The 15,783-nt window shown below is 38.2% G+C and overlaps 1 protein-coding gene across 2 annotated transcripts; it reads right to left on the bottom strand.

Annotated features, from left to right (window-relative positions):
• Nucleotides 1–83: 83 nt before the first annotated feature.
• gucy1b1 (guanylate cyclase 1 soluble subunit beta 1) lies at nucleotides 84–15,232 on the bottom strand. Of its 2 annotated transcripts, none has more exons than XM_035637579.1 (13): nucleotides 15,081–15,232; nucleotides 14,731–14,804; nucleotides 12,529–12,629; nucleotides 12,295–12,413; nucleotides 11,465–11,662; nucleotides 10,226–10,456; nucleotides 9,885–10,001; nucleotides 9,006–9,139; nucleotides 6,879–7,076; nucleotides 4,832–5,069; nucleotides 3,995–4,135; nucleotides 1,830–1,984; nucleotides 84–1,531 (listed from the first exon to the last, which is right to left on the bottom strand). In XM_035637579.1, exons 1-13 carry the CDS (start codon nucleotides 15,081–15,083, stop codon nucleotides 1,384–1,386), a joined length of 1,857 nt encoding a protein of 618 aa, XP_035493472.1. In that variant the 5' UTR covers nucleotides 15,084–15,232; the 3' UTR covers nucleotides 84–1,383. The 2 variants fall into 2 exon arrangements, with proteins under 2 accessions (XP_035493472.1, XP_035493473.1); XM_035637580.1 differs by having other exon boundaries at nucleotides 14,731–14,842; nucleotides 15,081–15,229.
• Between the last annotated feature and the right edge of the window lie 551 nt (nucleotides 15,233–15,783).

Below are 15,783 nucleotides of genomic sequence, written 5' to 3'. Positions count from 1 at the left end.
CTTTTCTTCATGTTCATCTATTTTTGTTAGAGCCACAATATGCTGGCCACAAATGTAATAATCAAAGGAAAATATTAACCAACACTTGTCAAGACTATTTTTATTAGTTAACCTCCAAAACAGAAACAATAATAAAACAATCGTGTTTTACAACCACACAAAATGCACTTGTACAGTACATGAGGCACCGGTTTGATTCTTGCACAAAAAGCTGGATTTCTAGGAGAGGACATTATGTGCAGTGTACTTAAAATGAATTATCAAAAATTTCGGAAAAGTACAGCACATACGCACATGAAATTAATCAAACACAGAAAGCACAAAGTTTTACTTATACAGTAGTGTCATCCCTACTGTGATAAAATGTACTACGTTTTGTTTTCTAAAGGTGATCAGTACATTAAAACTAGTTCTTAAGTAAATAAAAGAATAAATACAAAGTAACATGATGTTAAAAATAAATAAGTCAATCACTGAGTATAGTATTTCAACAACAGAAGAGTTGAATGGAAAAAATACTCAATATTATTTCATAGAATCAGACAAAAAGTGAATGTGCAATAAGTAGAGAGGTCCAATAAATATATTATATAAACTAGTGTATACTGCACATTTTTATTTATGGGACTACATTATGATTCAGTGATGATACATGATGATAGTGGTTCAATAACGGCTCCACACTGCATCAGGTTTTTTTTTAAGAACTAAACTAAATGAAATCTTTGAATTTCAACATATGAATCAAATTAGAACATGAAATCTATATAAAAACAATAGTTATAATATTGTGTTTATCTTAATGGTTTTGATGCCTCTGTAATATATTTAGTGTAAAACCTTATATATCTTAAATAGCAGCAGTAATGTAATGGCACTGTCATTTTATTATTCATTGTTATTTATTCTTTTTACTGAAAAGCAGTAAAAAGTGTTTTATTATGATTGTTAGCATCTGTATTAAACTTCTTAAATAAAGATTTTCTCATTGTCATTGAATTATGAATTTAAATGCATTTAGTTATTGTGAATGACTTTTTTTGGCACACTTCAGACTTCAGAACAAACAAAATTAATTACTAAAAATATTTAAGATAATTGAAAACTGTTTGCTAATCAAAACCTTAATGGTATGTATCAAACTTGAATGTACCATGTTACTGTATGAATAACCTTTACTATTAATGAAAATGTACCGCAAAAACATATCATCATTTCACGTCCACTTCAAAAAAATAAAAACTGTGGCTCATTTTCCTAAAAATATCTGTGGATACATTATCACTCTTCATCAATCTCATCCCGGCCTCATCATTTCCCTGGACGGTACCTCGACTGAAGTCTTCATCAGACGACACTCACGATGTTTTAAGAGTTGAACCGTTAAGCCCTCACTGTGGTGGACTCTGTGTCAGTGGACTTCCTGGACAGAAACCACACCTTCATCGGCTCCTTCTTTCCTTTCATGGTGATGGGTCCTCGATACTCCAAGTGAAACTGAGGGTCGGCGTTCTCGGCAGACTGCAAACACCTGGAATACGAACGTCAACACCGTCGCAAATCAATCGCGCTGTGCGGGCCCCGGGAGATTTCTCATCTCTGGTACTACATTAAATATTATTCTGTCAAACAAAGGTCGTCAAATATAAAATATGGCTGGCCGTGTATAAACCTGGTGGTGTGGTTAAAAAATGGTTTTCAGCTTCTTCATGTTTATAACTGGCACTGAATGAATTTGTAAAGCTCAGTTCTATACAAACATAAGTTCACGTGAATGAAGCAGGTAACAATGTGCCACTGGTGTGAAACAAGCAGAATCCTTGACTTACCGATAAGTATATTCTGAGACATTTATTTTTCCCTTTTCACCAGTAGTTTCGGTACGACTCGTGAGGTTGACCGTATTTCCAAAAAGGCAATATCTGGGCATCCTCTGGCCGATCACCCCCGTCACCACCTCTCCGGTGTGGATTCCGATAGTAATCTGGGAAGACAGAAAAATTAAAAAAGGAGAATCTTCCTGAAAACCCATTGTTATTGTTCTGTGTGTTGGTTATAATTCAACCTAAGCAAAAAAATATGTCAAAGATATTCATGCGTCTGATCAAATACTGTCAAAATCAGGCTTAAATATTTACTTAAACATATCTTCAATATTATCATTAGTGGTAAATTCATTCCTGAAAGCAGCATATTACTCTGATTTATCTATTTCAAAAAGGACACCGAAAAAAAATGCACAGTTTGAGTTTGACCATAACCATCACAGCATTCAAATATACCTTTGGAAATGTTGAACTGAAACTTGAAATGTGGTGGGCGGATATAAGGTTAACTCTGCCAGAAATCTCTCCGTGCACAAAATAAGATTTTTTGTGTGAGTTGCTTTTAAGGTTTTGGGTTGGCAATAAACTACCTATACCGAAAGTAGCTCAGGCAATGTACAGACTAGTATTTACACTTGAGCCTTTAGGCACTTCAGCGCTTATTGTCTTCAGACCATGAAGACGCTGTAAGTGTCTGGGACAAATGAGTTTCTATTTTTAGCCACAGGATCGTGAGATGATTTGAGTCTGTTTTCGCTTCCAAACCGGACTCCTCTTCAGCCAGTGCCATGTCCCAAAATAAACAACCTTTTGTTAAGCAGACACGATTTTCCAAAGATAGGTCTCAACAGTCATTGATACAATAACAATCTCGAACAGTCCGTTAAACAAATGTCTGCTGTTTTTTCTCCAACTTTTCACTGCTTATGACTTCACTGTGGAAATATGTCCAGATGCACAGATGCAGTTATTCTAAAATCAATCAGCAAGATTTTGGTCAAATTAAGTCGAAGCGGTAATGTCAGCTCCAGAAGACATCTGAAAAACTCATCAAGTTGTTATGTTAGATAACAGATGCATTGCTTAAAAAAAACAGCAAAATAATTAAAATACGTGATAGAAAGCAGACTGAAAATAATGATAACGTGCCAAACGCAGCAAAGCACCATAGAGAAACTGTCCACTATGGAGACTTAAAGCATAAACATGCACTATGTACTAGCTAGACCAATTTATCGGGTTGGCTATGAAATATGAGCTTTTCGCAGATATACCAGTATCAGCGTTTATGTTTGCCGATATGCACCGATATGAAAACATTTTTTTTACAATCTGCATTTATGTTTACATTTTACATGAAAAAAGTATGCTTATTTTCTTGATTCAATTTATTTACAGTTATTTAAAATAAAGTTAATGGTTGAATTGTAAAATATCATAATGCCCAAATTACATTTCCTTGTCATAAGGGTTCAATAATGACATCTTGAAATCTGAATCATTGCCATTTTTTTTCAATAAACACATATCGGCTGATATTTCGGTATGAGAAATTTTGATACTCCCTAGTGTCGGCATCGACCGCCAAAGATCCAAATCGGTTGAGTTTTTTAAGGGTAAAATTACGAAATCTTATGATACTAAATAGAAAGTTAATAAAATTACTTTTTATTTATTTTTTCTTATCTAAATGTATCTTTTTTGTGTGAATTTTCTTGTTTTTATCCTTTTTTTTTTTCTATTTCTTCCCAGTTTGCCAAACCGTCCAGCTCCCTGCCTGATGTGCCATCTCCTATATGAGCTTCACCTGGAGGAGCTGGTGCAATGGACGCCTTCCAACACCATCAGCGCCTTCTTTAAAACCGAGACATAAAACATTAACATTGATTCACTGCATAAATTTAATAAACGGGAAAAGGTCTGTTTCTGCACTTTTCACCATGATAACTTTTTTCCTGGCAGCTACACTCATTCCAGAGCCTGAAGCGCTCACGTGTACAGCCAAAATATATTAAAAACCATATTATATACAAAACTAATTTAGTGTGTGCTCAGGGTAGCTTAGTTGGTGTAAAATATGCCTAACCTACAAATGGCACCGTGTTTGATTTATAGACATATTTTAAGTTTTCTGAATAATTTTTTCAAGCCAGAGGCTCATATCACACCTGTACTGGTACATCATCCACTTTGACTTGTCCAGCAATCTCCATCATATCGAGAGCGAGGTGGCAGATCGACTTGGCGTGGTGTGTGCACGGCTCTGGCAGGCCGCTCACTGTCATGTACTTATCACCCACTGTTTCCACCTGTAGGGAAGAAAAGCATTTTGCCATTCGTCACGAGTGATGCCATAACCTGTTTTATTTTACCGTACTATCATGTCATGTCAAAAATCATCTGTTCCCACTGCGCTGCTGCAACGGGGAGTTTTCTTGAATGCACCCGTGCTGCTAAAAATAAACTGAAACACCCTGAGATATACACCTAAACACTTACATCAGCTTTAAGACATCCAGGGCCTCTGTGAGCCCCGCTAAAACCCCAGGACCACCAAGCCATTCAGCTCGAAGAGTAAATATTACTTCTTTTGGTGACCCAGTGCCTGTAGCCGATCCCTTGGAAGTGCCGAGGTCTGTTTGACTTCTTAAAGTGCATTCTTGTCTGAAAGCCTGGAGTGTAAATCTGCTGCACGAGGCCCATAAAACGCTGCAGTCCCTCTGTAAAACTACAGCGTGTTTGGGAGTTGGTGCTACTCTTCTTATGGGGAAAAACTCAAGTCAGTTGATATAAATCCTCTCTGACTTTGTGTGTGCATTATTGCATAACATTATTCACCAGAGAGTCAGGGAGCTTCTCTTTATGCAGCAAAGCTGGAGAACCTGCTTAGAACAGGGTAGTTAAAAGTACTTGAAAATGAATTTCTGATAATAGATTTCTAGTCTCCACTTTGATCGTTATCACTTTATATTTACAACTATCATGGTACAGTTCTTTCCTCCAACCTTGTATACGTAGGGGTTCTTGCGAGAGTCCGTCAAGATGTCAAAACGTGTGTAAACATCGTTGAGCAGGTTGACTATCTTGATGGCTCCCTCGGCCGAGGCGTGCTTGCTGCAGAAGGCGTTAAATCCCACAATGCCACTGAAGAGGACTGTCAGGTTGTCGTAGCGTTTCGCCGGGACGGGCCGCTTGTGTCGCAGCTCGTTGGCAACAGATGGCGGCAGGACGGAGTAGAGCAATCTAAAAAGGGTTGGGAGAGAAATAAACACGTTTTGAGTCAAAGCGTAGTTGTGGTTAACTCGAGCAGCAGAGCTAACGGGACCGGGGTCGCCAGACTGAAGTCCATCCATTGGACCGGCATTTTAAAAGCTCACCCACCACCTTTTGGTCATTTTGCTATGTAAGCTTCTCTCAGATGGGAGGGTGGTGGTGTTTCTATGGTAACAGGTTAGATCATGGCTGCCTGTTAAAAGCAAAAATTCCTTCCATGATGCATCATAATTTGAAGACACACGAAACATACAGAAATCTATATATGTTTATATAGAGTATGTTGTTTACCCAGGAGAAAGGGCTAAACGTGTTCATCTGTCACGTCTTTAACAACTCATACATAAAGAGTAATTCCTCTTGTGAGGTAAACAGCGGCAATAACAGCATAAATATACGTTTTCATGATCAGGCAACATATTGTCATGAAGCTCTGAAAAGGCAACGACAGACCAGCAACAGTTCTCTTAAATATTTAGAGAGAAACCCTGAATTCTATTCAACGTTCGGTGCCCGAAGCACTCGGAGACCAGAGGTGAGAGTGATAATAATATAGGGATCTATTAAGAGAGTGGAAGATAGGGCTGCTACTGTACAGCAGTCTTCATAAAAACCACGGTCTACCTCCGTGCTCCTCTCCAGCTGTTACCCACTGCTCTGCCAAATTACTATGACAGGACGTTTTTTTAGTCAAAGCTAACTGAGCGTCTTCTCCGTAACAGGGACTGAAGAGTCGTTTGACTAATAAACGGATAATTAAAGTCATAATTAGTTATACGTAATTATGTCACTTATTAAAATACGGCAAAATTAGAATGTAAAAAATCTAGATTACAGAGAGTCATGTTTCCTAATCGGGGGATCAGGAACAGAAATCACAACAGAAATCTAAGGGGTCACAGGTTAATTACAACTTAAGCACAAAAAAAAGAAAACATACATATTTTTTGCTACATAGCAGTTTGCCATTTCTCTCATCTACATCTTTTACCTCTTAAACCTTAGATGCTTTTTCCTCTTCCGGTCTCTTCAAAATGTAAAACCATCTGAGAAGCCAACTAGAATTACCGCCTAACGGTTGTATGTCTCATCCGCAAGGCTTCAACATTCTTATCAAATTTTTATGGCTCTCATTTGTGGTTCTAAACTTTGTGCTCCGGACGATGTTTGATTATAAGATTTACTGCTCAGGAAGATGTGTTTGTTTGAATTAAATCCACAATACAAAGCATCACTTCCTCTCTAGTGGCAGAAGTTCCCTTGGGATTCTTCTGGCAGCTCTGGTGACATCTTTAATGTTGACTTTCAATTCAATCTCTCAGGACATTATGAAGTCACCGTGAATATGACCTTTGACAAATTCCTATTAGAAATATTTGTCTGAAAGTTAGTCTGAATTATTGTGCATTCATGGGTGAGGGCCAAAAGTGTGTTTTGTGAGGTCACAGTGACCTTGACTTTTGACCACCAAAATTCAATCAGTTCATCCTCGACTCCAAGTGATGCCAGTGTTTGTGCCTAATGTACGAAAATTCGTTTCTGGGCGTTCCTGAGATATCACATTCACCCGAATACATTAAAAACATTCTTCCTCACAGGTCACAAATATGAAATGCCACAGTTTGAGTGGGTCAAAAAAAATGTTCCTTAATGTTTGTTTACAGCTTACATTTCTAAGATTGGGTCAAATAAATATCTTGCAGGTTTCAGGGTAATTTCTTGAGGCCAAGTTAAAAACCAAAAAGAAAGCATACTGTATCTATAAAAAAACAGTCAAACCTGTCTGTCTTCTTCTTCTCGTCCTCCAGGGCCCGGAGTGTGTGCTGCAGACGATCCGTCAAGATTTCCAGCTCTTGGGTCAGTTTGTACTCCTCGCGAAACTGCTCGCCCAGCAGCACCAGGTCCCGCGTGGCGTCGTGCAACGGGATGTCGCTCAGGTACAGACCCCTTCGTGTAAGATCATCCAGGTTCATGACACTAACCACAAGGATAAGAGGACAGATGAACAAAGAGTGGGACAAAAAAAGTGAAATGCCCTTATAATTTTCAAATGTCTTATTTGTGTCTGTGGAAGCAGGAAAAAACTGCAGACGTGTTTCTTTTTCTTGCTCATTTTAAAAGGGAGCAGTAATTAAACAGAGCATATTGTATGAACCACTGGCAGTGAGATCATCGTCTTGCTCTCAGGGTTGATCTGACTGGCTCTAGATAAATGTTCCTCTTGTGGGGTGAGGTCAGACACTGTCCTGTACGAGACCTGTCTTGCTTCTCTGTTTCAGCGGCAACCTTTTTTGAAAACACTGATCTTCTCCTCAGTGAAGTGTTTTCGATCTACGAGGACGAGATCTCTTAAACCCTGCTCTCCTGCATCCGATGTTTCACTAGAAATCTCTGTTTGGTTACATTCAGGCCACAGAGGCTAATGGGGGTCAGCGCAGAAGAACCAATGTTATTACCAGCTCACAGGTCTCTCTGTTTCTAGGTCAGGTTGTATTCTCTCGCCATGTACACACACATATGTTTGTTTATTAAAGCAAAATTTAAAAAAAGAACACGGGAGCTTAATTGCTTACATGAATCAAATAAATAACCTCCTTGCCCTACAGTTTATCAATAATTTTCTTTTCTGTACATGAGCAGAATACGGTGAACAATTTATTTTGAAAGACACTTTCATTACAAAAAGTATTATAAATAACTATAAATAAAAGAAAAAACACAAATACAACTTATTGTATAGAACTTGAATAAATAAAATATTTTTTAGTTGGTTTTTTTTTACGTAAAATGTGGAGATTTCGTTTATGCATTGTACATATTTTGTTTTTATCGGTGCATATTTGCAAACATGAACAGGCTCAAATATTTATTATCTTATTCCTCTGTCCAATAGACCTTTATTTCTGTCAAAATACTTTTAATGGGACATGCCACCAATTTTTTAACACAGCTCAGTTCACTCTGTCACTACAACACCTTATTCCGTGACAACAGTTGGATAATTTGTTCCGCTGCTCAGTGATTCGTTTCTTCACTACAATGAACATGAGCACTACTGTTCACTTTGAGTCAATCCCACCTAAAACCACCCTGCTGCTGTAAACGTGTGTGTGTGTGTGTGTGTCTGTGTGTGTGTGTGTGATATTAGTTTTTAATTTCTAATTAGGTTTTCATAGTGTTAAGCGGTGGAAAACATTTGACACTGTGTTAAAGGGAGTAGTCTGAATAATTAGATGTAAAAATTGAGAAAATAAATTGCTCTTATATTAATGGGTTGAGATGGAAAAAAAAGTGTGTTGGAGAAGATTGAAATGTTAATGTTATGTGTCTATGGGATAGATTAGATTTCTTGTTATTTTTGTACAAATTAAGGGCAAAAATATATTGTGAATAGTATTTAAAAAAAATAACATACTATGTGATGTTATGGTGACATATGAGTCACATTTATTTTGAAGGACTTTATAGCTCGCACTGTTCTGTACCTCAAATGTGTAAACATGTTCAAGAAATTGAGTAATTTTCCCCCAAAAAAAGAAAACTACAGTGTCCAGATAAATACCTGACTTTTTTTAAAAATGCAAGTACATATTTGTGACCCTTTTTTAAAGACTGTCGTCTTCAGTAGTGCTGAGATAAAGACTTCAGTGGTAATGACATAAAATTGGACAAAAGCAAACTGTTGAGGCATTTGAGCAGGTGTAGAAAAGTGGTCTATAACTATACTATCACTAGAGTCTTGGTCTCCTAAACATAGAAGAGCAATGGCTTTACTCAACAATTTAAGTAAAGCCATTGGATTTTACAACTTTTATCTTTATCATACATTTTGATTTTCCTCTTTCAGTTCTGGTTTGTGTGTTCACTTCTTTGCTTCTGTCAGGACACGGGGCACCGTGGGTTTACCTGGGTGAGCAAAGGAAAAGGATGTTCTCTGCCTCTGGCAAGTAAATCATCTGTCCTTTCAATCTCAGACAGCTGATCTCCACCCCCGTCAGCTCGTCCTCGTTCTCTACTGTCTCCACGTTCAGCAGGCCCTCCTGCCGGGATTAGATCACAGTTATGAATAATTCATTAAAAGTTCTCCTCTAAATCTGGGCACCAGTTCAGCTCACCCTTTATTTTTTGTACTTTTTTTTTTTTAATGCTTTAAGAGTTATATGCATCAGTCACCACAAGGGAGCATTGGTTCAGAATTTATGTGTAACTTTTTGTGGTAGTGCTCGGAGACAAATCTCCTTTACGAGTACGAGCTACATTTTCACAGCATTGCAGTCAATATGTTAAAACAGACACATTCGCGGTCCCATGAGCACACACAAGTACACAAGTTCAACTGTTTTCTATTCTTCATGTATTTCTCCCAGCAGAGTTTCTGTCTAATTTCTCCCTGAGCTCTGTGAGCCACATGACTAAAATTCGGATCCTGGCACTCTTTGTTCCGTGCAGAAATGTCAACATGAAATTGTACTTTGTTAATTAATTTCTTTGATTAATTTTTCACATGCTCAGCAATCTCCTCATGCAAACAATTTCATCCTCGTTAACAGCATTGATGAAAGCCACAGAATCAAAATATTATGCTGCTTCTAAAAATATCAGTGAGCTCATCAATATTAATAAATAAGAATATAAAAACATTCTGTCATATGCAATGAGGCCATGTTTTTGATCATTTTTGACTTGGGATTGTTTTAGGGATTTTTGCCTCCTAGCAAACTATTGAAAACATAACTTAAAGACTGATGTGATGTGATCGACACTATAGGACATGTCACACTGTACCTTGCTTCGCAGAACGAACACAGTGTTGATGTGGGAAAGGATGCCATGAAAACTGAAGTCGATGTGAGGACGGACCAAAGAGAAGACTGAAGGAAGGATACACGATCCCGGGTGAAGCTGGGAAATGCAATAAAAACATGCAAATTATATTAGAATTAATCTTAATGTTTGTTTTCTGTGTAATTATTTCTTGCAACACTGCGCAGGTAAAATGTGCAGTCGATTCCTCAGTTTGAGACAAACGCAGGTCTTACAGAGACATAATCAAGAGCTGACTTTATCAATTAATATTTGCTGCATGTAGAACAGACTTCATGTGTGACTGAATTGGGAATGTGCACCTGTGGTAGGACTCGATAAATGGCATTCCCGCACTGCGTGAGCATCAGGTCCTTGTCGAACATGAGGTGGAACGGGAAGGCTTTGCAGAACGTGTACGGACTGATCCGAGTCTCCTGCGTGCCGTTCTCCTCGAAGCCGTCCAGATCCTCGTAGAACGCCTCCTCCTCGGAATCCTTCTCCTCAATGAGGAATTTGATGTGGTCGCACTCCTCACTTTTCGGTTGGATCATCTGCGTAACACAAAGTTAAATCATTGATTGAATTGTGATGTCGCAATAATTAAGTTCAAATTAAGTGAAACTTGCCTGCAGTATATTATTGTGGCAGTATATATTTCACCTTTGCAAAATTGGTGTCATTGGTATTATCATATAAATATTATTATGAATCTGTAGTCTCTGATACTTAAATTTGGAGGGTAAAAAAAAAATTATTCTGTGGGTTTATGGGCATAAGGCATGCTGACGTCAAGCTGCTGTCTCTGCACCCTGTTGCCACAGCAACAGTGGCTAATACTGCCAGAAATTGGGTGTCACATTTGGAGCGTCTGCCATTTTCTGTTCTTTCATTACACAAACAATTGCTGAAAAATATTAGCCTGTCTGCACAATATGATTAGGTTTGGGAGAGAAAACCCCAAAGTACAATACACGTCTGAGGAGAATAACAAACCGCAGTTATTAGAGTCGATTAGACCGTTTTTGGGGGGCTGAATGTGAACATACAAATAATAATACCAGTGACAGGTCATGGTCTTGCTGTTACAATATTTTTTAGTTTAGATAAAAATAAGATTAGTGTGGTCAGGTAGTAAACAAAATGAAAAAATGGCCTTATCTCATAAACATGTTGTTTATGACCAATGAAAATTGAGTTTAAATAAAACCACAAAATAAAAATACTCCCCGACATCTTAAAGCTAGAGAGTCTATAACTTAGATCTAAAAATATCCTCTGACTCATGGAGGATATGCCAAAAACTCGCTGCCGACCTGCAGCGCTGCTCTGTTCCCGATTTAGATATTTTGAAACTTTCTGTTGTTTAATCTGCACATTATAACCATTTCAATCATATTCCGAGACACAGATTTACACACACAGGCCTCATTGGATGTTGAAACACAAGTTGAAGAGGAACTTGACGGGAAGTCATCTTCATTCATCACCCGCAGCAGAAGGAGCAATTAGAGCTGTGAGCTCACTGTGCACAAAAAGGGAATGAAAACAGCAAAGCGGACCTTCATCTCTATCTCTGTTCCGTGGATTTGTTGAGCGACGGTTTTAATGATGCCAATCACAATGTCTTGCAGGCCCTCTCTCTCCGAGTAGTAGTGCAGAATCAGATTGGTTCCCTTCTCGGCGTCGGTGCAGCGAAACGAGGGAGCTCTCATGCCGGGATAAATGGTACCCAGGTGGTCATGTAGAGCATCCAAATTCTGAAAATTCAGTTTGAAGATTAAAAAATGCAACATTTTTAAATTGCAGCACATTCAATTAATGTTTTTTTATGTTCAAAATGGAAGCAGTAGAGGGTGAAATATCCGGACTTTTAGTTCCTTGTATAAAACCCTGAAACCTACAATTCCCATAAACCAACACCTTTAATTTGACCCTCCTGGCCAGTTAATTCTTACTTGTTTGAAACACCACACCTCTAGTTTAATAACACAGGCTTCTGTCACATTTCGATGACCCTGATGACATCACTATGACATCATCACAGGTCATTTTGCTCCTCCAGAGCCAAATTACACAACAACAAAAAATCTGGTGTATGGAGTTATAAAAGATCTCAGTAGCCCACTCATGGCAACTGAAGCATAACACAACGCAGATCTCCAACCCAATTATCATCCCTTGCATTGTGGGTAGTGTACTCTCCAGGTTTCGTCAGAGGTATTATGATGCATAAAATAAAAAGGGACAATATCTCTGCTTCTGCTGCATCCATTTTGATCTTTTTCTAAAATGTCCATTGTGAGTCTGAGTGGTGAAAAGTGCAGTTTACAAATGATTACAGTTATTTTTACCATCCTGCTCTCCTACAGGCAAAGATGAGAGAGCCTACCTGCAGGAATTCACGAACATTTGATCCTAACACTCGCAAGATGGTGTCATATCCCGACTCTTGGCAAAATTCAAAAAACATCTTCCCAAACATCTGCAGGATGTCTCCCGCATCGATCTCTGAAACAAAACAGAGCTTGTTAATATCTCAGCCTGTAATCGTGTCTTCACCTTTCGTAGCATTATATCATACACAGTACAATGTTGTCCATTTAAAGTAGTTGAAATCACTTACTGAGAACTTTACTCGCAGCGGCTACGAGATCGTACGTTTTGGCATCTTCATATATAATCCTAACAAGGAACTGCCCCTCGATATCGAGCTGAGCCTCCCTCCTGAAAACAAAGTGAACCTGTTACTCAACTACGGCAAATGTTACAGCACAAGTAAACAGTGACTGTCATTGTGATGGCAAATCGTTCTGGCAAACCAACTCCTGACTTGGTGCATAATTTACAGAGGCACTGTCAGTAACAATTGTTGAGTATGTGTGGCCAGTCAGATATGTTGTTTCAAAACTACACTGTAAAACAGGTATAGACAATCAGGTTTAGATCTCCCACAGATCCGCTGGTGAGCGCTGCGAGCACAGAGCAAACTGTGCTATTTATACATTTGACAATCCAATAAAAAGGGGAAGAAAGAAATGTCAGAAATCTTAATGAGGGTCTGATTACTACTGTTTAACTGAGAAAACAGAAATGATTTACAGGCCTGACCGGCATGCGCCGTTTTATAAGAAAACCTGTAACAGCTGGAAAAACATGCCAGGCCTTGAAAGGTTTTGGAAAGAAAATAAGAATTCATGTTCAAATCACTCGGGCCATAAAGTCTGAAAAAGACCAAACATGATCAATTGCGCGTTAAATAACAACGAGTTACATTTGGAGATGCTGCACAGCAGTGTAGTTTTTTGTGGTGGTGGCCGGAGAATGACCACATTGAAAACATTTACACAAGGCAGCTGCTGCTGTGTTTTCCTCCTTTCTTTTCTGGGCAGGGTCGAGTTGGGGGCAGTTGTAAGACTACAGATGAAAAATAAACTTACACAGAGCCAAATGTTTTAACATTTTAACTGTAGATGCTCCATCAGGGTAATTTCTTTTAAATATTTGACCTTATAATTAGCTGAAAACCACAAAAATATCTCCAAAAGTAAACTTTTCATGAGCTAAGAAAAGCTTTGTGACAAATGCATTGCTATATAACAATATGATGCTAATTTAACCTTTTAAACTAATGTATCAACCCATGAGGGAACACATAGAGTAGTCTGAGAGTTTATAAGAACAAACATGGTTTTCACTGAACAGCTGCACAGTGGTAGAAAGCAATTTAGTGAATTTACTCAAGTACTCCTACAACTTTGAAGTACTTTACTTGAGTAATTTTATTCATGTTATTTTGTACCTGTGCTATATTTCAAAAGGAAATATTCAACTTTTTCATTCCACTACATTTATTTGACAACAGTCTAAAAACACTGGTTGATACTCTTTTTTTTTTACATACAATGCAAGTATATCATATGTTGTATAATATGATATACTGTTATTCATGAAACCAGACATGATATAAAGCCATGGAAGTTATTTCCAACACGGCCAGCTAAACTCTTAATGCATGAGTAACAATAATCAAATAATGAAAATACACACAGGGCCCTGTTTCCTATACGAGGACTTATACTAAAAATATTCTAAAGCATATTTCACTGATCATTAGGGCTGCAACTAACGATTATTTTAATTATGGATTAATCTGGAGATTATTTTCTCTATGAATTGATTAGTTGTTTGGTCCATAAAGTGTCATAAAATGGTGAACAATGTCCATTGTGTTCTTCAGACCCCCAAGATGATGTTTTGTTTTGTCCACACACCAAAGATATTCAGGTTTACTGTCACAGAGGAGCAAAGAAACCAGAAAATATTAATATTTAAGAAGCTGAAATCAGAGAATTTTGACTTTTTTTCCTTGAACCGGTGAATCTATTATCAAAATAGCTGCCGATTAATTTAGTTATAGTCGATTACCTGTTGCAGCTCTACTGATCCTAATTGCATATTATTCATTTGAATACAGGAGGACTTCTCTTTTCAAATTGTTACACCTCAAGGGATCTGAATGTGTCTGTTACCAATGCAGCCTCATGATCAGCATCAGATAAATGTATCTTTCTACAACCGTTGGGAGGGATTGACTCAAAGTGATGTCATTTGACATGTCCTTTGTCAATCTGGGTGTCAGTGTGAGCCTGCAGAGAAGGAAGGTGAATCAGTACAGTGAGTTGACAGTGAGCTACAGTAGCTGTACAGTAGGCCTGTCTCACATCCCGGTTGTGGTCTGGTTTGTTGTGGCCACAGTCTCTTTAACCTCTCATACCAACCGACGGCACCGGGCCGTTCAAAGAAACACATTGATGCACAAACTCACTTGATGTCTTCCCACACTTCCGGCCCATAATTCCTCAGGACGAGCAGCTCCAAGGCGTGATTCACAAACCCATACTGTGAACAAACACGAGCAAGCGTGGATGTGTTTAATGCTGACGCACACACACACACACACACACACACACACATTCGGTATTTACAAATGCTTATAATAAATCCGCCTGCAGATGTATTTCACCTGTTAATACGCAGCACGCTGACAGTATACAAAATATTGTGTAACACCAACATAGTGGTCCACTAACAGGAAATGTCAGATGCATCGCGTCGCGCATCAAACAGGCAGGATACAAATTACAAATATATACAGTACACAAACTAGTTACGCACCATGACGACAGCTGCTCCGCTTGTCTCCTTATTTTCAAGCAAACACCGTTGGATCTGACACAACCTTCATCGTTTGGTACAGATGCTGTGAGTGTTTCTTCTGCGTCCACTCCTCCTGCTGCTGCTGCTGCTGCCGCTGCTTCCTCAGCTGGTGACCGACAGCGAGTCTGGCCAATGGGAGATCAGGGAAGGTGTTACGTAAGTCCCCCTTCACCAATGAGGACGGAGTTGCCGTTGTCAAACTCACGCTGGTGAACCTGAGATTTCTGCAGGCACATAACTGTGACTATGAGAAGAAGAAGCAGATCCAACACCGTTGGATCTGCTTCTTCTCATTTTTAAAAAATGTTGCAGTCATTTTTTTTTTTAAAGTGACTGGAGAGTAGACTTTTTTTTAAAAGGCACAATTATATGTTCCCATCATTTGAGGGATTAAATCAATAAAACAATGTAAAACTACCCCCCCCCCCTATTTTTAAATAAATAAAACTCCCGCTTGCAATTTTTAAATTTTATTTATTTATTTATATTTATATTTTTACAAAGTGAAATTATCTGATAAAAGTGAAAGTATGTACTTAAAGTATCAAAAGTTCAAAAGACAATTATATTATAATAAAATATAAATGCCTACTTTATTTTTGTATTATTATTGTTATTGATGCTATATGGTCTAGCAATTTGGTGTCATAGTGAATAAAGG

The sequence above is a fragment of the Scophthalmus maximus genome, chromosome 8 (genome assembly GCF_022379125.1).
Source record: "Scophthalmus maximus strain ysfricsl-2021 chromosome 8, ASM2237912v1, whole genome shotgun sequence".
NCBI classification, from domain to species: domain Eukaryota; kingdom Metazoa; phylum Chordata; class Actinopteri; order Pleuronectiformes; family Scophthalmidae; genus Scophthalmus; species Scophthalmus maximus.
This window is presented reverse-complemented; position numbering and strand designations above follow the sequence as displayed.